The sequence below is a fragment of the Crocuta crocuta genome, unplaced genomic scaffold (assembly GCF_008692635.1).
Source record: "Crocuta crocuta isolate KB4526 unplaced genomic scaffold, BGI_CrCroc_1.0 scaffold39, whole genome shotgun sequence".
Classification (NCBI taxonomy): Eukaryota; Metazoa; Chordata; class Mammalia; order Carnivora; family Hyaenidae; genus Crocuta; species Crocuta crocuta.
Window position 1 is genome coordinate 2,545,213 of NW_027533334.1, and position 26,097 is coordinate 2,571,309.

At 36.1% G+C, this 26,097-nt stretch overlaps 1 protein-coding gene across 2 annotated transcripts in view; it reads left to right on the forward strand.

The window, feature by feature from the left end:
- The window catches only part of LRP12 (LDL receptor related protein 12), a 72,896-nt gene that overhangs the window by 12,712 nt on the left and 34,087 nt on the right, over window positions 1-26,097 (forward strand). Inside the window, exon 2 of one of the 2 annotated variants that reach the window (XM_077748210.1) lies at window positions 23,261-23,317. The exons of the other annotated variant lie outside the window; for it this stretch is intronic. Within the exon in view, the coding sequence (XP_077604336.1) occupies window positions 23,261-23,317 (57 nt within the window). The remainder of the gene's footprint in view (window positions 1-23,260; window positions 23,318-26,097) is intronic. 2 annotated transcript variants of the gene reach the window in all.

A 26,097-nucleotide genomic window follows, 5' to 3' on the forward strand; every position in this document is an offset into this window, starting at 1 on the left:
AACCCTTCCTCAATAATTACATTAAAATTTGCATCCCCATTCTTAATTATTTTGATTTCTTAAGTTTTTGTCTCTCTCTCCCTTCTCATTTTCTTTGTCCCATATTATGTTACTTGAAGTCTTTAATTTGATTTTTTAAATTTTGCTAAACTACATTCTTGAATTGTATTCTTCTCCCTAAGAAACAGGTATTGATTGTATATATATTTAGGTGTACATAGCTGAAAATGTTTCTTTATTTGTCGTCACACTTAAATAAAGGTTTGACTGAGGGGAGAATTCCAGGTTTCAGTATTTTCTGTTCAGAATTCTATCCCGAATTACTTTATCGTTGCATTTAACTTTAAGTTGCCATTTTGATTCTCATTTCTTTGTTCCTTTGGAAGTTTATAATAATTTCCTTTTTATCTTTGTAGTTTACAGTTTTCACCAGTATGTTTTTATGTATATATCTTATGTTATTATTACTGTTTGGTATTTGGTAGGCATTTTACCTGAAAATACCTAGATGTGTGGTTAAAAGATAGTTTCATGCATATGTTGGGTATATTATGTATATCTATATATGTGTTTTAACTCCTATTCTATAAGTTGTCTACTTTTAGAACTTCTTTAGTGAACATTAGATATCTTGGCCTTATCTTTTTTATTTCTTAGAGTTTTATATTCTTGTGTTTTTATTCTCAAATGTAAAGATTCTTCAGTTAGTCTTCTAAGTTTTTTAATTGTACAAACAAAATATTTGTTTTTACAAATTATTTTCTTTTTTCATAATGACAGTATTGGGTTTTTTCAATTAGCTTTGGAACTGACACGTGTCTTTCTCACTTCTCCTGTGAATTCTCTTACTCTCCACCTGCCCTCTCCCCAGTGTGCACCCCCACCTCTGACACAGTGGTAAGAACTATGGGTCCTTTCCTCAGAAAATAATACACATATGCACATTCAGAGAGAATTTCGTATATGGTATTGTGTAATTCCAGAACTTCTTAAAGCTCATTCATGACCCCCTTGATGGTGCTGTTCTTGAGCCAGCTGCCTTGGTATTACCTGGGAGCTTATTAGAAATGGTGGAATCTCAGGCCCTGTCCCAGATACTGAATTAGCATCTCCAGTTTAACAAGATCTGCATGTAATTTCCTTCATATTCAAGTTTGAGAAGCATTGCTGTAGAGGATTAGGGACCTCCATGGTATAGTGTATGTCATTTATATTGACTATTTTCCTTTTTAAATACACACACACACACACCCCCCACCAGGGTTACTTTTTAAAAAGTCATATTTAAATCACCCAAATTGTGCATAAGTTATTAAGGTAAAAATATTTTTAAATAGTTGCAATTTAGTATTTGAATAGCAAGCTATGCTATATGAAACAGTAAGAGACAAAGAGGGATTGATTTCTAAACTCATTTTTGTACTAGTAGCAAACACGTAGCAGCTACTATGTGCTAAGCAGTGTCCTGATCACTGTGTGTGTGTGTGTGTATCTGTGTGTATATAATATGTATGTATATACATACACATTTTCTTCTCATAACAACCTAATCAGCCTGGATACTATTACTGTTTCCATTTGATAGATGAGGAACCTGAAACACAGAAAAGTTAGGTATTTTAGCCAAGTTCACATAGTAAGTTGGAAGAGCTAGGATTTGATACCAGAAAGATTGGCTCTAGAATCTGTGCTCTTAACCATTCATTACTCTGCTGCTTCTTTGTAGTTTTATGTAACAGATCTCCCTAAACTCAATGTTACTTATATGCAGATTGATTAATTATTGATACATTTGCTCTTTTAAATTCATTACTGGGACTCATCTACTTGTGGTGCTGATAAATGAGCGACAGATACCAGGTAATTAGTATTTTCTGAATTAATTTTGGTTTTCTATTAATTGAGATTTCGAAATGGCAAGATACTGGGTTATTGGATTTTATGCTAGCTCCCCTCAAGATTTTTTGTGAGGCTATTAAATAAGCAAATAATTTCTACATAAAATGTTCATTTTCTTCCTTCCTCAGTAGATGGACAAAAAATAGTTTATAGAAATAGTAATTGGATGGCTAATAAAATTAGAAACAAAAATGAACTTTAAAAAAGAGATGGAAAATAAATACCACATACTAATTTAATAACTATGTAAAAATCAAACTTCTGTCAGGTGTTCCAAGTGTTCAATGAAGACATAAAAATCAGCATGTGGGTAGGGTGTACTGAAATGAGCATTCCCACTTGACTAGTAGAAATGGTCATTTTTGGCTGATGAGTTTATTGGTATTGCTTGATATGTATCTTGGGCATTTTTCCATATCACTTTTCCTCATAAACTGTTTCCTTAATGTTGAACATTAGATTGTCTGCAGTTTTGTTCACATTTATAAATACTGTAATAGACATGCTTTTATGAATATTTATCTTAATTTTTTATTATTTTCCTTTTGGTTAAGTCATAAAAGTAAATTTACTGGTTCAAAGTTTGGAGTATTTTCAAATTTCTCAAAGATAAAAATAATACCTAATTTTTACTATTTACCATATGCTACTCATTGCTTTAAATACTTTATTAATTCATTTAATTTTTTTTAAACATACATTTATTTTTGAGAGAAAGAGACAGAGCGTGAACAGGAGAGGGGCAGAGAGAGGCAGACACAGAATCAGAAGCAGGCTCCAGGCTCTGAGCCATCAGTACAGAGCCTGATGCCGGGCTCAAACTCATGAGTGACGAGGTCATGACCTGAGCTGAAGTCAGCTGCCCAACTGACTGAGCCACTCAGGCTCCCTATTTTAATTCATTTAAATCTTTATATCAAAACTATGAGATGGGCCTGATTTTGACTCCATTTTATAGAAAACTAAGCCACAGAGAAATTAAATCATTTCTTAAGGTCATATAATTAGAGGCAGAGTTTGCTTTCCATAAAGAACTTACTACTTTAAGCTTCTGCCCATGAAATTTAAAATTTTTTACCTTTTGTTTTTGTCTTTTCTTGAGAGAGAGAGAGCGCACTTGAGAGAGCAGGGGAGGGGCAGAGAGCTGTCAGCACAGAGCCTGACGCAAGGCTTGAACCCACAGACTGTGAGATCATGACTTGAGCCGAAGTTGGACGTTTAACTGAGCCATTCAGGTGTCTCTAAAATTATGTACCTTTTTATACCCTCATCAGTGAAACACTGCAGTAATAGTACAACAGCAGAGAGCACAATTAGTACCCTAACTATCATCTCTAAATACCCTTCTTCATTCAAAGGATCCTGGCTAGGGTCATGGATAAGCAGCTGAATTCCATAAGCAGGGCAGAAAGTGCAAGAGGTGAGCTTGGGACATTCTGATGAATTAGAAAGCAAGGAGACTTTCAAAGACTAGTGGCTCATGCCAAAAGGCACAGGGGCCAATATAAAAGGGTTGCCATTGGCCAAAGACGGGAGAACTTTTAAGTATCAGAAAGAGTAATGAAACAGTTGGTTTAAATTCCCTGAATAAAAAAAGAAAACCCTCCTTGGCATCTCATAACAGACATGTAATAAGAAACACACATACACCACACTACAATAACAGGTTACTGGATACAGTGATAATAAATGGGGCACTAACTCCATACTCTGAAAATAAGCAATTTTAAGTGAAGAATTAGGTACTTATCCTTCCTTTTCCTGTGTGAACTGTGTTTTAAGGCAAGCAAATAACATTTATTGAGAGACATTTTTTTGCAGAATTTCAGGTAATATATATAATTCAGAATATATAAAGAATGGCAGGATTAGAACATATTTTGTAACCCCTGATGAAATCATTTATTCAGGCTATAATCATCAATAAAGGAAACTATTAGACGGTTATATGGGAACTCTACAGTGGAGGGATCGGGTAGCCCTACCTATACCTATTGATGGATCTCAGTCTTTTGAAAAGTAGGGCAAGCAGACGGTGTGTGCCTCCTGATGTGGTACCTATAAAGCATATGGCACCAGCTCTGAAGTGTCCCAGCTGAAAATGTCACACCTGTGTTAAATCAGGCTTCTAAAGCAGGGGTTATGAACCATGGCCTTTGAGCCAGAACCAGCCTACTGCCTGTTTTCTGTTTTGTTTTGTTTTTTTCCTAATGTTTTATTCAAATCTAGCCACTCTGGTGCATTTAAGTATTGTCCATGGCTGCCTTTATGCCACGGTGTCAGAGTTGAGTAATTACAACAGAGACTGACCCACAAAGCCTAAAATATTTACTATCCAGCCCTTTTACAGAAAAAGTTTGCTAAGCCTTGAGCTAGATGAACAAAGGTAAGTGGCACCCAGAGGAAGTGACACCACAGAAAGTGGCCTCTTGAAGGATAGCTGATCTAGTTTCTGAAACCAGTCAGTGCAATGGAAAATAAGGGAGTATCACTCTAGACTAAGAAACACTGAAGCACACCAAATGAAACACTGAGACTTTGTTTGGATCCTGTGTCAACTGTAAAAAGACATTTATGCAACAACCAGGAAAATCTGATAGTAGCCTGACTAGATTTAATAATATCAAGAATTATTAATTTTGTTAAAGTAATTGCATTGAATTTGGGTGCCAGAATGTCTGTCTATATTTTTAGAGATACATATTGAGGTATATAGAGGTGATATCATATGTGGCATATACCTTAACGTACTTCACACATATACAAGAGAAAAGTAAGTATCAAGGCAGAAAAGTCAAACTCAAGATTCTGATGTCAATGCTCATGTACTTTGCACTGTATCCTCACACCATTATATACTGACTATAGTAGATTTTAGTATTGCCTTCTATGTTGCTTTTAACTACCTCTGACATACCATTTTAAAGTTCCCTCACCTCGGGGGAGGGGGCAAGATGGCGGAGAAGTAAGGAGCTCTGTACTTGCACTCGCGCCCATACATCAGACAGAAAAGATCTGAAGCCATTGGAAACCTTACAAAACCTGAGAGATTGGGAGAAAAAGGACGCAGAATCCACTGAGAAAGCCTTCTAACGTGAGTGCGAACTGGGGAAGATAAAATCGGGCCGGATCGGAGACTCCAGGGTGGGAGGCGATCCCCCTCTACCCTCTACGGGGGAGTGAGAGGGGAAAAGAGAGTCCGAAACAGGAAAACCTCCACTCCGGGGGAAACCTCCGCTCGGTGCATAGAAAGACCGTACTTGCCAAATGCCTCCACACCAGGTCCCCTCGCGCCAACTGCCGGCGGGGGGGCGGCGGTGAGCACACAGACTGCTGCTTTGTGCTGCTCCTGGCGCCTGGGCTTCAGAGTAGCGGCGCGCCTGCCTCCATTGTCCTCCCGGGCGGCCGGGGCCCCTGAAAGAGCCGCTCGGACACCGGGCGTCCGCGCTCCTGGCTGCCTGGGGCTCTGGAGGGAAGGCAGAGAGCTAAAAACTGGGAAATTTGCCTGTGAGTTCGTGCTTGGGGTGAGGAGCCATAGAGGGACCCGGTTTTCCTCACTCCAGCGGGCTCGGGCTCAGAACACCCTGCGGGCAAGCCCCTGCCCATGCTCGCTGGCCGGACCCAGAGAAGGAAGAAACGATTCTGACTCNAGTATTACTGGAAGAAATGGCAAATAAAAAATAAATAAATAAAGTTCCCTCACCTCTTGGAACCCTTGTCAATGTGTGCATCTCCTTGGTTTTCTCCTGTCACTATACATAGACATCATTAATGGAGGAGCATCTGTTAAGGATGGATCTACACCTCCTGGTCTTAGTAGAAGAGACCATAGATTCATAGATCATTCTTTTCCTCAGTAGCTATGGGACTTTAGTCCTGTCAGTTAAATTCTGAGTCTCAACTTCTTGGGCCATGAAATGGGAATATCAGTTATTTCTGGGATTGTTTTAAAATTTAAGGATGTATTTTAGGAATGCTTGGTACATGATGAAATCATTATCCAAAATGTGACCCATTTATATTTTGGAAATTGTTGTGGAGGAATTAAATACATGATGTTTATAAGACAGACCTAAGTTTGGTAGTATTTCTTAACTGTTTCTCCATAAGCAAGTTTTTTACTATTTCTAAAATTTAATTTCTTCATTTGTAAGCTAGAGATAATACCTACCTTAAATATTTGTTCTGATGATTAAGTAAATTAAAATTTGTGGAACATAGTATAACTACTAATACATTCTAGGTAGATAAATATTTTTCTTTGTTCACTTGGAGAAATATACGAGTATAGCAGAGATAGACATATTTATGCTGGATAATTTTTTACAGTTATGTGAAAAGGAGAATCCTCAACTTCACATATGATACTTCTCTAGGGAAATGCCAAGTTGACAGCATAAACTGCAAGGCACTATTTTAGGATTCTGTGAAAGAGTAACTGTATGAGATGAGCTTTTGTAGAGTTAAGTAAAGAGCTAGCCATTCACTCAGAAAAAAAGAATTCTTTAAACATACTCATTAGAATGATGGGCTATAAGCTATTAAGATCCCAGGAGTCATTAAAAATCAAAAACAGTAAAAGCATCAAGGTTCTGCGTTGGTGTCCTTCCCTCCCTCTCCCCAGTAAATTGCTAAAGGCAATGCAGAGTAGACTTCCTTATAGTCTGAAGACTGAAGCTGCTCAGAAGGTTTGAACAGTCATTTACCAAATATTTTACATCAAAGGGCAATGATACTGGTAAGGATGCGGGGAAACGGGAACACTTTTGCACTGCTGGTGGGAATGCAAACTGGTGCAGCCACTCTGGAAAACAGTATGGAGGTTCCTCAAAAAATTAAAAATATCACTACCTGTGACCCAGCAAATGCACTGCTAGGTATTTATCCAAACGATAAAAAAATGCTGATTCCATCGATTGACAAATGGATAAAGAAGATGTGGTATATATATACACAATGGAATATTACAGGACTATCAAAAAGAATTAAATCTTGCATTTGCAACAATGTGTATTATACTAAGTGAAATAAGTCAGAGAAAGATAAATATGATTTCACTCATGTTGAATTTAAGAAACTCAACAGATGAACACAGGGGAAGGGAAGGAAATATAAAACAGAGAGGGAGACAAACCATAAGAGCCTCTTAAATACAGTGAGCAAACTGAGGGTTGCTGGCAGGTTGTTGGGTGGGGAGATGGGTTAACTAGGTGATAGGCAGTAAGGAGGGCCCTTATTGGGAATTGGGATGAGCACTGGGTGTTATATGTAAGTGAGGAATCACTAAATTCTACTCCTGAAGTCATTATTACACTATATAGTAAGTAAAAAAAATAAAAATAAAAACCAAAAAAGGAAAAAGGCAGAACTCTAAAGGCAGAAATCCAATCTGACGTTGTCAGGGACTGGGGGAGGGGAGGTGTGACTGTCTTTCTGAGTGGACACAGTCAATTTTAGGGATGATATAGGCATTCTGTGCTTATTGAGATGATTTTTGCATGACTGTATACATTTGGCAAGTTTCACAAAACTGCACACCCCAGTTTTATGATAGATCATTTACATTTTCAACAAATCTGACTTAAAAAAAAAAAAGAAATAGCTCTCTAAAGCCCATAATCCAAGTGAACAATGGATTTGAAATCTTGTTTCCCCCTTGTGGCTTTCTGACTTCATTCTCTAATGAAGGAATGCCGTCTTCCTATTTATATTTCTCTATCCTTTTCTTTCCTCTTAGCATCTCAGCAAGCCATAACATGAAACCAAGTTATTAATTATACAGAGGGTGTTTCATGCTTAATTTCAAAATCTGATCACGTTGATTCATTAAACCAACACATATTTACTGAGATCTTAATTCTGTCAGAAACTGGGAGATAGTTGTTGAGGAATGGGAAGGCAGGAGGAAAGAAGGAAAATGAAAAGAAGAAAGGGGGGCATTTTCTTTGCCCTTAAGACACTCCAGATTTGATGTGGAAAATGAACAGTTAATACCCCAAAACATAATAAAGACTCTAGTGGTAATACACACATAACTCAGTACTAGCATGATGTGCTTTGAGAACACCAGGAAGGACTCCTAACTCATTCTTCGATTGATAGAGATCTGTTTCCTGAGGTGAGTAGAAGGCGCTAGATGAGGAGCTGGTGGGAGTGCACGGGATTGTTTCGGGGAGAGACAACATCATGTTCAAAAGTACCACGGTTTCAGAAACGACTTCAGCAGTGTTAAAACCAGAATATGTATGTCTGAGGTAAAGGCAGACAAGGAGTAGTAAAGGTTGAGGGTGAAGAGATAAAGAAAAGCCAGACTGTAGTGGGCCCTAGAGGTTCTTAATACATATGAGGAGTTGAACCAGTTACAGAAGTTGAAGATTAATATCAGACATGCCTTTAAAAAAGGTCTGTAGTAGCATTGCGAAGAATGGATCAGACAGCTGCAAGACCGAAGTAGGGAGCTTGCAAGCTAAGCCATTTATTCATACATTCAGCAAATACAATTGACCCTTGAATAATGCAGGGGTTAGGGGCATCAACCTCCCCTCCCTGCACCGCCAGAAATCCATGTATAACTTTTGACTCCCCCAAAATATTAACTACTGAAAGCCTACTGTTGACTAGAAGCCTTACTGATAACATAAACAGTTGATTAACATACATTTTGGTATGTTATATGTATTATGTACTGTATTCTTACAACCTAGTAAGCTAGGGGAAAGAAAATGTTATTAAGAAAATGATAAGGATGAGAAAATACAGTTACAGCACTGTACTTTATTTATCACCACTCCCTCCAAATCTGTGTATATGTGGACCTGTGCAGTTCCCAGTTGTTGAATTGCAACCTGTGTTGTTTAAGAGTCAACTGTGTTTTATCAAATGTCTGGTGCGGGCCAGGCACTGTTCTGTGTTTCTGCGCTTGTAGAGCTTATTTAATGCAGTAAAAACAGTAAAGAAATAAAGTAGCATGAAGGAGGGAAACAGCAGGATTGGAAAGAATCAAGAGAACTTAATACGTAGTGCCTGAGCAGAAGAAGGGGATGGTAACGAGGAGATCTGGAATGACTTCCAGGTTTCTTCCTGGACAGCAGGAAGATGCTGCTGTCATTCACCAAGATAAAGCGTATAGGAAGAGGAGCAGACTGAAAGTAGATGAAGGGAAGTCAGTTTTGGACATGAGTTTGAGATACCTATGTAATATGAAGGTAATACTGAATTCCTGTTCAATAGCAAGTTCAAAGACAACTTTTAGGATGGAAATATTAATAGCTCCTTTATTAGGGTGATTATGAAGATTAAATGTACTGATGCATGGAAATTGCTTAGACTATTATCTGGCAGATAGTACTTCTCATATTAGTTGTTGCAGTTATTTCAAGAGTATAGTCTTTGAGCTAGACAAATCTGCTTAAATTCTGGCAGTGCCACTTATTAGTTGTGTGGCCTCAATCATTTCCCTTAACCTCTTTAATTTTCAGTTTCTCCACATGTAACTGGGGATAGTATCTATGTTACAAAATGCTACAAGGATTAGTAATAGTTTGATTGAGCCACCCAGGTGCCCCCTAGGGATTAGTAATAGTGTATGAAAAGCACCAACCACAGTGACTGGCTCAAGATAGTGCTCAGGTGGTGAGTATCAGGTACAAATATGCAAATCAAGAAAAAGATTCTGATTGGGGTAGAAATTTGAGATTTATCAACATGGAGGACTTGAACCTTTAAACATGTATGTTGAAAAGGAATTTCTAGAAAGAGAGAGGATAATATGCCAGAAGATCTCTGAATGGTTGGCAAGGGAGATGATTTGCTAAGAGTATAGGTTGAGGAAGTTGTTTGGAGACTCAAACGAGAATAATGAAGGACTCATGTGGATTTTGAGGGAATAGAAGATAGAACTAAGGCTTTATTAAAACACTATGCTCCCACTGTTGAGAATCCAGAAGAGTGAAACCATGAATTTATAGTGACAGTGTTCCTCATAGTTATGTAATTTTCTCCATCTATCAGAAAACTGGATTTAGATAGAGTTAATATTTCTGAGAATGAAGTGTTTGATAGATGGGTCATTGGTAATCTTTGCCTTGAGTTTCAGAAATGTGCTAGGGGTAAAAGCTAGATTGAGGAAGCGTTGGAACAAATGATAGGTAAGGTAATTCCCTTAGTGGGTGTCCATTCTTCATTCAAAAAAGTTTAGCTGAGAAAGAAAAGACTAAGATAGGGAAGCAGAAACAGGGAGGTGAACCAGCAAGAAAAAAGTTTTCTTTTATGGATGAGAAAGACCTGAATACATGTCATCAAGAGGAGACAAAGGAACCAGAAAACTGGAAAGATCTGAAGGGAAGGGAAAGAGGGGAACTGAGTGACTCTAGGATCCAGAGTGATTTTACACTTACTGTTTCCTTGACTCCTGTGATGGAGCCTCTGATAAACTTGAGAACAATCTTCCTAATCAGGGAAATATCATTCAGAATGCCATGTTCTCTGGTTATTGATACTATCATGAGTAGAAACAAAGTATTTACTGTCTTATCTTGCACAAATAATAAAGGTAGAAAAGACAACAATATAGATGTTCAGTGCAAAAAGAAAAAGGAAAACATGGAGTAATGTCAAGAAAAACTTAAATTTATGGAAGATACTGTGATTTTAATAATTTTGTATCCTTCTATGCATATTTCTACACTATAACTTGGACTCAAAAAATACATCAGAGGTCACAAATTCAAATTCTAATACAGGCCAAGAAAGTACCACAGATGTACTAAGAGGGTGTGATATCAGTGTCAGAATGGCAATAGAAAGTCATGGAGCAGTTGGTTACCTTAAAAAAATGCATCCTTCTCCTAAAAGAGATCAGCTCAGTAGGTTTCCATGCACGAATACATGCAGACAGATATTAAAATGTTTTCAAGGGAAGCCAAGAAATTTAAATTCAGTATTTTTAGATGAAAACTCAGTTTATAATGTTGGAATTAGGTAGATCGGGATTGGAGCATATCCCTATCATTTACTAGCTAAAGAATCTTGCACCATTTACTTAATCTGAGTCAGTTGCCTTGTTCATAACATGGAGGATAGCAGTATTCTTAGGAAGAAGATTAAAATAATAACTCAAGTTCAGTACAATGCATAATGCTTTATAGACATTGACTGTCTGTGATCAGTAGTTGTCTGGCTTTAGGAGTGGGAACGGAGTCAACTGCAGTGGGGCTCAGAGAGCTTGTTGGGTTAGGGAAATGTGTGTCTTGATTATAGTAGTGGCTGCAGAACTGTATGCATCTGTTAGAACTCATCAAACTGTATACTTGGAATTCATGAACCTTTTGCATATAAATTAAACCTCAACAAAGCTGGTTTTTAAAAAAGACATAACTACCTTTTCTTTTTCTCTGGACTTCAGCTTCACCAACTATTAAAATAGAGTTGACTGACATAAGAGGTTTCCAACTTGTTTATCTCCTAGTGTCCCTTTGCTGCCCCAGTCACAGGCCCCCACATTGCAGTAGATTTTGCCTGTTGAGAAACAAGAAAGAAAGAACTACCTTTTATTTGTCTGTTACACTTTTCTTTTGTACTAAGCTTATCATGTACTAGATTTATCTATTTGGGTACTGTGCCTGGTACGTTGAGTGAAGCAAGTCACTAGTCACTTTTCAGAAATGTTATAATGTAATCAGTAAGTTAATTACCTAGTGTTCAGTAATCTATGAAATTTAATAAACCAAGAAAAAATTAGAAGCAAAAACAATATATTGGTGTTTCCTTAAATGAGATATAATACATAGTTGCACCGTGTGTGTGTGTGTGTGTGTGTGTGTGTGTGTGTTGTGTATACAAACTCATCACAACTCATTCTTTGAGGTCAGTCTTACCCTGGTACCACTGGAAGAAAACTACAGTCTCATTTCCCTTATTTATATGGATGCAACAGTCCTCTACTAGCAAACTGAATCCAGCAGTATATAAATAGAATTATAAAATATGACCAGATGGAATCCTTCCCAGGAATGTGAAGTTCAGCACAGGAAAATCAATGAATGTAATGCACCATATTGATAGAATAAGGGCCAGAAACCATAGGGAAATTTCAGAGGATGCAGGAAAGACATTTGACAATAGCAACACCGTTTCATAATAAAAACCCTCAATAAACCAGGAATAGAAGGGAACTTCCTCAGCTTGATAAAGAGCATCTATGAAAAACCCACAGTTAACATTATACTTAATGGTGAAAGACTAAAAGCTTTCTCTACAATCAAGAACAGGACAAGGGGGTGTACAGGTGGCTCAGTTGTTTATGCATTTGAGCCTTGGGTTTGGCTCAGGTCATGATCTTACGGTTTCATGAATTTTGAGACTCGCATGGGCTCCATGCTGACAGTGCAGAGCCTGCTTGAGATTCTCTGTCTCCTTGCTCTACCCTTCCCCCACTTGCACTGTCTCTGTCTCTCTCAAAATAAATTAATAAATTTAAAAAAAGGATGTTCATTCTCACTGCTCTTCTACTCTTATTCAGCATTTTATTGGAAGTTCTAAGCAGGGCAGTTAGGCAGGGGAAAAAATATCTTAATTGGAAGGGGAGAGTTAAAACTTTCTCAGTTTATAGATGTGACATACATGAAAAAGTTGCGAGGAATTCACAAAAAGCCTATTAGAGCTAATAAACAAGTTCAGCAAGGTTGCAGAATACAAGAAAAAATGTATTACTGTATACTAACAATAAACAACTGAAAGTCAAGTTAAGAAAACAATTCCGTTTTAAAATGATGAGGAGCACCTGGCTGGCTTAGTCAGTAGAGCATACAACTCTTGATCTTAGGGTTGTGAATTTGAGCCCTATGTTGGGTGTAGAGATTACTTAAGAATAAAATCTTAAAAAAATAGAGTGAAAATTAATAAAATACTTAAGGATAAACTTAACAAAGTGCAAATGTTATACTCTGCAACTACAAATTATTGTGTCAAGAAATTAGAGATGTCCCAAGTAAATGAAAAGACATCCTATTTTTATGTACTGATATAATATTTATTAAGAATTAGTATTGTTGATACTCCCCAAGTTGATCTACAGATTTAACACAGTCCCTATCAAAATCTCAATTCTCTTTGAAGAGATTTGACAGACTGATCCTAAAATTCATATGGAAAAATAATCCAGAATAATAAAAATCTTAATGAGAAAGAAAAAATTTGGAGCATCCATGTTTCTTGCTTTCAAAACTTACTGCAGAGCTACCAAATGAAGACAGTGTGATCAGTGAATAGAATTGGGATTCCAGAAATAAACACATACATTTATAGTCAGTTGATTTTCAGCAAGAATGTCAGGATAATTCATTAGGGAAAGAATAGTCCTGTTCCATCAAATTGAGATGAGACAACTGGTTAACATACAAAAGAGTAAAATTTGACCCTTCTCTCAACTGCATATAACACTTAACTCCAAGTGGACCAGAAACCAAATATAAGTGCTAAAACTATAAAACTCTTAGAAGGTAACAGGAGTAAATCTTCATGACCTTGGATTAGGAAATGGATTCTTAGGTATGACAGCATAGCAGAAGCAACAGAATTAAAAATAGTTGAATTAAACTGGCCCAAATCAAAAACTGTGCTTCAAAGGACAACATCAAGAAAGGGAAAAGTCAGACTATAAGATGGGAGAAAATATTTGCAAATCATCTATCTTTTAAGAGGCTCATATCCATGATGTATTAAGAACTCAAAGAACTCTTACAACTCAGCAACAATAAAAAGACAAATCCAGTCCATTATGAAATAGACATTTCTCTAAATAATATACAAAAACCGTAAACACAAGAAGAACCTCAACATAATTTCTCTAAATTAGGGAAATGCAAATCCAAGCCAGTGCTACCACTTCGTGCCCATGAGGATACCTAATAAATAAAAAGATAGACTATAACAAATGTTGGTGAAGATACAGAGAAATTGGAGCTCTTACACTGCTGGTAGGGGTGTAAAATTGTACAGCCATTTGGAAAACAGTTTGGCCTTTCCTCAAAAAGATAAATATAGGGTGACCAAAAGACCAAGCAATGCTATTCTGCATACACTCAAGAGAACTGAAAACATATGCACACAAAAACTTGTATATAAATACTTACAGCTGCATTATTCACCAAAAGTGCAAACAACCCAAGTGTTTGTCAACTGACCAGTGGATGGATAAGCGAAATGTGGTTTATCCCTACAGTGGAATACTATCTGACCACAAAAAGGAATGAAGTACTGATTCGTGGTGCAACATGGATGAACCATGAAAACATTAAACTTGGTGAAAGAAACCAGACACATAAAATCACATATTGTATGACCCCCGCCCCCCGCAGGCAAACCCATAGAGATAGAGACAGACTAGTTGTTAGGGGCTAGAAGAGGTCACACAGAGGAATAACTGCTAATTAGTATAAACTTCCTTTTTGGGGTGATAAAAACATTCAGACTTGAGGTAACGGTAATGGTTGCACAATTTTTGAACATACTGAAAACTACCAGACTGTATACTTTAAAAAGGTGAATTTTATGATGAAGTATATCTCAGTCTCTTACAAGAAGCATAGGTGTATAATTCTTCCATTTTTTCCCCTGGAGTTCTGAATCTTTCAAATTTTCATATTTACTCTTGTGACCCACAGGAGTCACAGGTAGGAACCTTTGAATTCATATAGTCTTTAGTGTTCCTTTCTAGTGTACTTTGTGACTTCCTACATCAGTGATTCAAGCTATTTTAGAATAAAGAAAATCATTTCCATCAACAGTGTTGCTATAATTCTCAACAGTAGGATTCATAACTATATAGCATATTCTTTAAGGGATTGATTCATTCTCTGAATACTAAGAATGTGTATTTGTTTAGTATTTGTACTTTGAGTAATAGTTCATTGTCATCATACCCTTATTTGAAGACATTTCAGATACAAAATCTTACTAACATACTACTGTAGGAAATTTAAGCATAAAAAACATTGAATTTGCAAATGTCTGTTAAGAGTGTGGTTTGAAAATTATGAAGTATATTTTTATAAAAAGTAATGTTATAAATAATTATTACTATTATTTCAAGTGGCAGGTAGGTTTAGGCCAGTTCATGAAAGTCTATAAAATACATAATGAATGGCTACAATTAAGAAGATTGAAATAATACTTTCTTTTTTTTTTTTTAATGTTTTATTTATTTCTAGGAGAGAGAGAGAGAGAGACAGCGTGAGCAGGGGAGGGTCAGAGAGAGAGGGAGTCACAGACCGAAACAGGCTCCAGGCTCTGAGCTACCTGTCGGCACAGAGCCCAACGCGGGGCTCGAACCCACGAACCGCCAGATCGTGACCTAAGCGAAAGTCGGACGCTTAACCCACTAAGCCACCCAGGCGCCCGAAATAATACTTTCAAAATACCAGTAGTTAAATAAAGCAGGAGAAGTATTTCTATCTCCCAGGGATTACTAAACCTTTTTTTCCATGAAATATCTCATTATAGGTATTTGCTAAACAGTATGGAACCTCTCTTCAAAAGAGTGTACTGAATTTTTCATACACTTTCAAGGGATTCACAACCATCTTCCTTCAGCAGACATTTGGGAAAAGTGTGTGTATTAGTGTGCTTGGGATGCCATAACAAAATACCACAGACTGGGTGGCCTAAACAATACAAATTTATTTTCTCACAGTTCTGGAAGACTAGACGTTCAAGATCAAGGTGCCATTAGTGTTGGTTTCTGATGAGATTTTCTTCTTGGCTTGCAGTGCCCTCATATGACCTCCTCTCTGCACAGATGGAGAGAGATTTCTTCTGTCTCTTAGGAAACCAGTGTTATTAGATTAGGTCCCCACTTTTTGACTTATTTTAGCCATAATTATCCCCCTTGTCACCTTAGGATTGGAGCCTTAACATAGGAATTTTAGGTGACACGGCTAATATTTAAAACAGTGTACTAGTCTGTACCTTACTTTGGCCAGACCAAAAGAAGTAACTGTGTTGTAGTGGCTTCAGAAAAAAAAAGAGGGGCATGGGGCTGGCTCAGCCAGGAGAGCATGTTACTCTTGGTCTTGAGGTCGTGAGTTTGAACCCCACATTAGCAGTAGAGTTTATTCTAAAGAAAAAAGATGAGATTGTACTACAGTCAGAGAGCTTAACACCTAAAGATTCAACAGTAATTAAACAAAATACTGATATGCCTTCACAACATGAAAATCTGGAAAGATAGATAGTCCAGGGAGGTTATTAAGATCTCAGAAATAATTTCTGGTTATTAAAATTTCCAAACCCAAAAGGAATGAATGGTGAAGAAATCTAAAAAAATTAACTGGTTGCTCAATGACTTCAGACTAATTAACGTATTCCCAAGATAGAAAGGATATTTAACCAAGAATAGATTATAAATATTCTTGTAGAGAAAATTCAGGATTGAGTTGAACAAAAAACCAAGAACAGCAAAATGATCTTTGAAACATTTGTAGAATAAAGAATAACAGAAAGATAGAGCTATTGCTTGGATAGATAGTTAATACTGGTAATGTTTACGTCCTTTCCATCAAAATGTGCTCTTCAAACTGAAAGGACACAAGTGCAAATATTATAGGAGTTCATTCAAGTATTAGGAATTACTTCAAGAGTCCTGACTTAGAAACTAAAATAATTCCAAGGAATGAGAGAAGGAAAAAAAGGTCAGAAGACTGGAAGAGGAAGTACAATTTTGATTTTCCAAACCAGGAAGCATTAGAATTCTATTAGCCAACAACTACCAATAGTCCCCTGGGGCAGATGATGAATAGAGAAGAGAATATAGGAAAATATAGAAGAATATATAGGAGAGAAAATAAATCTATAAGTTATATAGATTTGGTAAGAACAAAGAGAAACCGTTTCCTTATTGATCATTACACTAGTAGAAATGTTCTACACAAATGTATATTAACTTCTACAAGGGTCCAACAAATTGTCTTACACCCTTTGTGCAGTTCAGAAAAATTTGGTCTGGATACTAGAACAATGAAAATAGGTTGTCCTTCAATGTAGCAGGGTCCAAAAAAATCTCTAGGCAGAAAGCGAGTGCTATAAAAGAGCTCATCTTAATTTGTTTCCCTTTTCTCAGAGATCATAGTCTTATACTGCATGTTGTCCAAGTGTCTGAATCTTTTTCACGTGTTTTTTCCACCTTTTTTAGTTGTTGATAGCAGATCTACTGATCCATTACCAATTGCTCTGTCAGGAGCAACAGCAGTTCTGTGTCTGAGTTTTTAAATATCTTTTTTTTTGCTGCTAAAGATGGGTCTCAGTTTTCTGAGTGGTTGTTTGTATTTACAAAGGCTTTTGATCTCTCTATGCTTATCTTATATCCTGCTACTTTACTGATTTTTCGTATTTAAATTATTTCTCTGTTGACTGCTTTGTGCTTTCCAAAAAGATAAATCATCTACAGATAGATGCAGTTTTACCTCCTTTTATGTTTGTAATTGTTTTTTCTTGTCTAATTGCATTAGCTAATAGTAAAAACTATAGTGGGCACCCCTGTCTTCCATTCCTATTTTCGGCAGAGAAGTCTCTAGGGCTTCCCACTTGAATAAGAAGCTTGGCAATTTTATTTTGTTTTTGTATGTTTGTTTCTGTTTTATGTGTTTTTTATTATTTTTTCAATAGATTGTCAACTCTTTGGGGCAGGGACTATGCCGCGTATGTACTGACCTACCATTCTTTTATTTAAACAGATATAGACCAAGTATCTCTTATTATGGGTTATGTTCTATGCTAGCCACTTGGCAAAACAAAACAAACCCAGCTATGTCCCATCACCATATCATACCACCTCCCCCCAAACCCTGCTGCCAAGATTAAGATCTGATGGGAAATACAGACATTGAACAGATAACACAAGTGTGGTAAATTTTCAGAAAGTGACAGTTTTAGATACTATAGGAGCCTATAACAGAATGACCTAACTTGGTACAGGAACATCAGGTGATGTGTCCCTAAAGAAATAATATTAAAGGAAAGTCTAAAGACAAGAGACAGCTGACACTTTTCTAAGAGAAATCCAGTATTTCTGGACAGAAGAAATAGAGTGGATCACAAGGATGAAGTTTTTGGAGTAGTTAGATAGAACTGGACTGTAGAGAGTTTAGTAAGCCCTATTAGGATTTTGGACTTTTTCCTTTAATATGGCAGCAAAATAGGAATGATGTTTGCTTTTGTGTATATATATATATATATATATGTACACACACACATATATTTGTATATATATGTATGTTTGATAACTGTTCTCACTGCACATAGAAAACAAAATTGTAGGATGCTGAGTATATGTTACTTGTAAATGCTGCCCATTAACTTTTAAACCAGTGACTTTCCCACATACAACTTGAAATCGCTGAGGGAGCAAGTTTTAACTCTGAAAGCTAAGTACTGTTTTTTTTTGTAAACAAGAAATACATTCATTCTGAATTCTTTTTAAAAAGTAAGGAACACAAACTTGTTAGTGCCTGTGGATTTGAATTTTCAATTCATCCCATTACTGGCTTTTTGAAAAAATTACTAAATTGCTAGAAGCTTTGGTTTTCTCGTCTCTAAAAGGAAGTGTTGTTTTAAGGATGAGCTGAGGGAAAGCTTGTAAAGCACTTTGGATTTGGCTGGCACATAACTGTCAAATCTTAACTCTATTTATTAGCTATTCTTTAAGAACTTCAGTACTTAAATGAGCATAAATAAACAGAACATTACAAAACAGCAAAGATGCAGACCATGCATGTAGGCATTCTCTTAATGACGTCCTGCTTATTCAGGTGAGGAAACCATGTCTTAGGAGTAGCTTAATTAAGGTTCATGACTAAATAAATAGTAGAGTTGGGGATGATTCCTGGGAGTCTGGTTCCACAGCTCAGACTTCCCTCCTTCTGTGGCCTCTTTTCTACAACAGTATCACTTTTGGAAGATTCTTTCTCTTTCATTTGACTGCAATAAAAAATTACAAAGCCATGTTTCATTTTGGAAAGAAAAATAATAAATAAGGGAGATCGATTGCCTTTGGTATTTGGTTAGTGGGACTAAAAAAAAAATTTTTAAGCCGTAATACATTATTTCCTGATTTAGGTGATAATAAAACATTTTCCTGCTTGAAAACTATTTTTTAGGAGTTCTTAATTAGCTGATCTGTTAGGTGATTAGCTATTAATGTATAGTGATAAAAGTAATGTTTTATCAGACTATATGTTTTTCTAATACATGTTACCTCTAAAGGGGACTGCTGTGAACATCTAACATGGCTGCATTGAACACTGCAGTTACAGTAAGGACACTGTATATGTACATCCTCATGGGTGGGGTTTTCTTCTCTTGAGGACTGATGAGGGACATTAGGGATAATGTAATTTGATTTGGAGGAGCCATCTGCTTATAATATCGAAATAATTGTGTTACATAACTGTCATCTTTGTAAAAATACTTTTTTAGAATGGCAGTATATGTAAAGTAGCTCACTTACTTCTGGTGTTACTTAACAAGAAAGGGGAGGGTTCGACTCTCTTTTGCACTGCTGGCGGGAATGCAAACTGGTGCAGCCACTCTGGAAAACAGTATGGAGGTTCCTTAAAAATTTAAAAAAAGAACTTACCTACGACCAAGCAATTGCACTACTAGATATTTATCCAAGGGATACAGGTGTGCTGTTTTGAAGGGGCACATGTACCCCAATGTTTATAGCAACGCTATTGACAATAGCCAAAGTATGGAAAGAGCCCAAATGTCCATCGACGGATGAATGGATAAAGAAGTTGTGGTATAGATATATAATGGAGTATTACTCGGCAATCAAAAAGAATGAAATCTTGGGGCGCCTGGGTGGCTTAGTCGGTTAAGCGTCTGACTTTCGCTTAGGTCATGATCTCGCGGTTCGTGGGTTCGAGCCCCGCGTCGGGCTCTGTGCTGACTGCCAGCTCAGAGCCTGGAGCCTGTTTCAGTCTGTGACTCCCTCTCTCTCTGACCCTCCCCTGCTCACGCTGTCTCTCTCTCTCTCTCTCCTAGAAATAAATAAAACATTAAAAAAAATAAAAAAAAAATGAAATCTTGCCATTTCAACTACATGGATGTAACTAGAGGGTATTATGCTAAGTGAAATTAGTTAGAGAAAGACAAATACATGATTTCATCCATATGAGGGATTTAAGATACAAAACAGATGAACATAAGGGAAGGGAAGCAAAAATAATATAAAAATAGGGAGGGGAACAAAACATAAGAGACTCTTATATAGAGAGAATAAGCAGAGGGTTGCTGGAAGGGTTGTGGGAGGGGGAATGGGCTAAATGGGTAAAGGGCACTAAGGAATCTACTTCTGAAATCATTTTTGCACTATATGCTAGCTAACTTGGATGTAAATTTAAAAAGTAAATTAATGAATTAAAAAATTTCTTTAAACAGGGAAGGGCGCCTGGGTGGCTCAGTCAGTTGAGCGTATGACTCTTGATTTGGAGTCAGGTCGTGATCCCAGAGTCCTAGGATCAAGCTCCACGTTGGACTGCACATGGAGCGTGGAGCCTGCTTGACATTCTCTCTCTTTCCCTCTGCCCTTCTCCCCTGCTTGCACTCAATGAAATAAAATAAAATAAAATAAAATAAAATAAAATAAAATAAAATAAAAGCTATGTGATGTTAACAGAAATAATCATTGATTTTTTTTAACTTCTAAATAGGATTCTTTTAAGGAAGAATAAATGTATGAGAAATTAGCAGTGTCATATTTTGTTTTCAGGTATTTATCAGTTTTTAAGTAGTAATATGTTTATGAAATTACAATATTTTATAATATTTCAAAATATTTATCAGACTTCCATTTATTTAGAATGGTGAGAAGTGAACTATATTCTCTTCACCTATGTTTTTAGTAATATTAATAAAATTTTTAAAGAAATCCACACCTGTTACAACAAATTCAGTCAGTGCTGAAGTATAGAAACCATGTCTTTCTCTTTAATTTCATTCCCAGGGGTTTTCTTCCACAATTTATATATACCCATAGAGTCTTTAACATATATATAAGTATATATACATATGTATATCATATGCTTATATAAATGTACTTATACATTTAGCTCTGCATACATGATTTTTAGTTAAAATTAGATCATATTTCTAATCAGATCATATTTTAATCTTACTCTGAAGCATGTAACTTAATGTGCATATCTTTCCAAGTTAGTACATACAGAATTAATTCAGTTTATTGAATATTTTATTGTAAGGTTATATTAGTTTTTTCATTTCCATGCTGATAGATTTTTTAATTCTTTTGTTTTCTATTTTAGAGAATTTTACTAAGCATTATGTGAGATAGGTATTATCTTCTCCATTTTAGAGAAGAAGTTAAGACACAAGGAGGTTAGGTATCTTGGCCTAAATTGTACAGCAAGTTAGTGGTAGGGCTGGTGTTAGAACCTTGGCAATCCAGTTCAGAATCCACTTAAATGCTTCATTATGTTACTCTTCTTTTTCTGCCTATCCTTAGTCTATCTACTGAATTGGGGGGAAAAAATCAATGTATGAAATATATTTAATATTAAAACTCTCCTGAGGATAAGTTAATATGCTACCTTAGGATATTAGAAACCTCAGGGTCACAGATTACACAGGTATAATTTGTGGTTGTGTCTAATATATAAGTAGAAGGTTTGAACCATTGATATACATACAAATCTCTGGGAGTGGGGGAGCATCTTGTTAAAATGTACCTTCTGATTCAGTAATCTGGGGTGGGACCTGAGACTACATTTCTAATAAGTTTCTGCTGATGCCAGTATTGCTGATCTGTTTGTGAGTAGCAAAACTTTAGGCAATTTATACAGACCTCTGGCAAATCTTGTTGGCTTTATTGAATCAGTTTTTACATCATTTTATTTATGGTACCAATTTTTATAAGTTTTAAGTGTCAAAGAAATAGGTGGGGGTTTCTAGTCTCAATTCTATGTCTGTAGCATTTAACATTGCTGGGAAAAATAAATTGTGGTTTCTGTAGTATTAATGTACAATACTTAACTGTAATCAGATTTATTTATGTACTAAATACAGCTTATACACCTTTGTCACCATTTCCATTGTATCATTTTTAATGGAGGGAAACATTTATTTTCATTTTGAAGGCTATCAACTGTAGTTGAGCTAAGAGGTTGTTTTCTGGCTATTATTTTCTTCTTTGGTAATAGCGTATTTTACACAATTACAAAAGTGAATACTTGTTCAGTGCTATGCGCCACGCACTGTATCAAGTGCTTAATTGGCATGATTTGACTTCATCATCATGACCTCCCTCATTTATGCACTCATCAGCTCTTCGAGCACCTGCTCTGTTCCAGGAACTGTGCAGGCAATGGTGAGCCAAATAAACACAGATTCTGCTCTCCTGGAGCCTAGTGCTTTGGGGGGTGCTGTACAATAATCAGGCAATCCCAGAAATGTGATGGTTGTAAAAGACAGGTTGTTAATTGCTGTGCTTGCCATTGTCTCTACTCTTTCAACCCTCAGAGAAAATTCTGCCTTAGCCCTCTCATCTCCCTACCTAGTTTCCTCCCCGGTCCCACTGCAAGAATTCTTTCTCTGCCAGCTGGATTCCTAGGTTGTTGTGATGCCAAACCGACCTAATGATTAGAGAGAGACTAAACTTTACAAGTAAAGATGAGCAATTTGTACAAGAAAAAAAAAGAATACCTTAAGGGACATTGTTCATGTTAATTGAAGGAGTATATATCCTCAACACTTTAAATGGGAGCTTGAGGTGACCCTCAGTAACTTATTTCAGTTATTTTAATGCTTCCATGTTGCCCAACTCTGTGGTAAGAAACATAGGAAATCAGCAGATACCAAAACAGGGTGTAATTCTGTCCCTACTCTTAAGACCATTAGAATTGTTGATGAGAAGAAGTTGAAAGATGTAGAAAACCATGTAAGACAGTATTATTTTTTAAGTACACACGTATGACCCTTAAGCAGTAAGCACACTGTGGACTAACATGCTCTTAGTGAAATGCTGCTTTGAAGAAGTATGTGATTCTCTTTTCCAGTAATAATTCTGAGTTCTCTTCTGACAGAAATTTTTTTCCGATATTAGATCTATACATTTGATCTTCATATATATAATACTACATTCTTGTGATTTCCAAAATGTTCTGTTATCCCTCCTATTGTTATAATTTGGGGCTTCATTGTATTGTTTTGGAGATTATTATAAGAGATTTTAGATCCTGAATACTACAAGTAGCTCTAGGTAGTTGTTTTTCTTTTAAAGGTAGAATCTGAAAAAAAAAAACTATAAATTTTATCTTGGAAATTAGTTTATTATTATGTTTAATTTTAGGAAATGGTGCTCTTGCAGAACATTCTGAAAATGTGCATATTTCAGGAGTGTCAACTGGTAAGTCATTTTTTTGTAATGTTTAAATTTCATGCATGACTTATATGGTAAATATTGAAAGCCACCTGGTATCTTACAAAGTGTTATTTGGCTATAAAAATTATTACTGCTTTTTGCAGCATGTAATAAGGAATGAAGTAACTGGAACATGGAGAAATTCTCATAAGATAAAATTGATCCTTGCGTGCCCATGGATTGATTATACTCTTCCAAACAGATGGCATAATTATTTTTTCTTATAAACATTGAACCAAAAAAATAAAAGTTAGCTTAACTTGAATTTTTCTTTCCATACAAAGTTATATGAAATGAAATTTACTAAAATGTAATTTTGAATGCTGTTTCCAGTATTAGAGCCTGAGAAAAGCATTTTGCTTGATTTTTTTATTTGAGTACTACTGTACATAAAATACACAATTTATGTTCTCAAAAAGCAACCCAACAACATATTTGTATCCATGATATTCAGAAACTTGTCAAGTTCAATGCATTTTTCTCCTACTCCTCTAAGCTTTTATAACTTAATAATTACAGGCCTATTAATAGTATAATTTTCATTCTTAGCCTGACTTCCATAGCTTTGTTTCCATTTTTGCTGTGTCAACTATAATTAGGAGAGCAAAATCTTTTATTTTTGCATTTATTGAAATATAATTTCTTACCATTGTTTTAGTTATATTATTGTTTCCCTTTAATCTTGATGAGTTTTATGTGGTTAAAAAATTACACTTTGTGTATTTGTCAATCTACTGGTTGATTTCTGCATGTCATCCTGTACTTTGGTTATTTTTTCCTCACGTGAAGTAAAACTGAGATTTCCTCTTTTGTTTTATGTGTGATTTTATATTCAGAAACTTAATAGACTTAACAAAAGCTCTTAAGAGTTAGTTTGCAGACCCAAATGCTTTGACAAGTATGGTTTTCTGAAAAATGGAGGCATGTGCCTCAGTTTGTTTCAGTGTTCTTTAGTCTTCTAGTTCTGTGTGATTTTCTGCATATTAAGCAAAAATAAGCTTATTTTAAAAATGACTTTAATTTTCTCCCTTTTTCTATTTTGAATAGTTAATGAGAATTATGATTATTTCTCCACATTGTCACTATAAAGAAGATTGTATGCAAACATTTTAATTTACACAATCAAACGATCTTGTCTAATTCAGCGATTTTTAGAATTTTAGGTTTAGGGACCCTTTTAATTTCGAAAAAAAATTTTTAATGTTTTATTTATTTCTGAGAGAGAGAGACAGACAGACAGACAGCGTGAGCAGGGGAGGGTCAGAGAGAGAGGGAGACACAGAATCTGAAACAGGCTCCAGGCTCTGAGCTAGCCGTCAGCACAGAGCCCGATGCGGGGCTTGAACCGTGAGATTATGACCTGAGCTGAAGTCGGACGCTTAACTGACTTAGCCACCCAGGCGCCCCATTTTTTTTTTTTTAATTTTTTTTTTTTTAACGTCTAGGGACCCTTTTTAATTAAGCTTTTAAAACATTGAAGACCGTGTTAACCTGCCCAGGCTGCCATAACAAAATACCGCAAACTGAGTGGCCTGTGTAATAGATCCATTTATTTTCTCATAGTTCCAGAAGCTACCAGTTTAAGACCAAGGAACTAACAGCATTAGTTTCTGGTGAGATCTCCCTTCCTAGCTTACAAATGGCCACCTTCTTGCTGTGTCTTCACGTGGCCTTACATCTGTGTGCAGAGAGGTCCGTAGTGTGTCTTCCTCTTCTTATAAGGACCCTCAGTCCTATAGGATTAGATCCCACCCATGTGACCTCATTTAACCTCATTTTACCTCCTTAAAGGCTCTATTTCCAAATAGAGACACATTGCACTTCAACAAACGAGTTTGAAGGAAGACCCAGTTCAGTCCGTAACAAAGACTTCAATTTTTTTTATGTAGGTTCTAGCTATTGATATTTACTGTATTTGAAATTAAAACTGAGAAATTGTTTTAAAATGCATTAATTTATTTGCAAATAACAGTAATGAATCTATTGCATGTTTACCTTAATAAAATACTTTTATAAAAAATGAATTTTTCAAAACAAACATCAGTAAGAAGAATGGCTTGTTTTATAATTTTGCAGAGTCTGTAAAGAATAGCTTAAGAGAATAAAGCTGGATCCTCAGAGGTATTTCTTCCTCCAGTCTTTTGTAGTATGTTATTTTGTTTGATATATGTGAAGACAGTCCAGTCTTACACTGATGTATAACTGGTAAAAGGAGGAGTATTTATTTATTTTTAAAAAATTTAATGTTTATTTTTGAGAGAGAAACAGAGCGTGAGCAGGGGAGGAGCAGAGAGAGAGGGAGACCCAGAATCTGAAGCAGGCTCCAAGCTCTGAGCTGTCAGCGCAGAGCACAATGCGGGACTCAAACTGAACAAACCATGAGATCATGACCTGAGTTGAAGTCAGACACTTAACTGACTGAGCCACCCAGGTGCCCCAAAAAGAGGAGTATTTTAATAGCCTTTTCAGATAATTGTGAATATTCTTCTTTGCTATTATACTGAAATCCAACAATTTGTAGTTTGAAGTTAGTTCTGAGTGGAATCTGAATGAACTTTTATTGTCTGTTACATAAAAACCCAGTTGGCCTTTCTTGCCCTTGGGATGGGAATTTTTTTTTTTACTATGCATTATTTTGTACTATGCAGTAGTAATTTACAAAATAATGGTTTTCTGAGTTAGGCAGATTTATATGGAGTATGAGAGTTATGGAAAGATTCAGTATTAGGCTCAGAATTTTGCTTCAACTCATCAAGATTAGATTC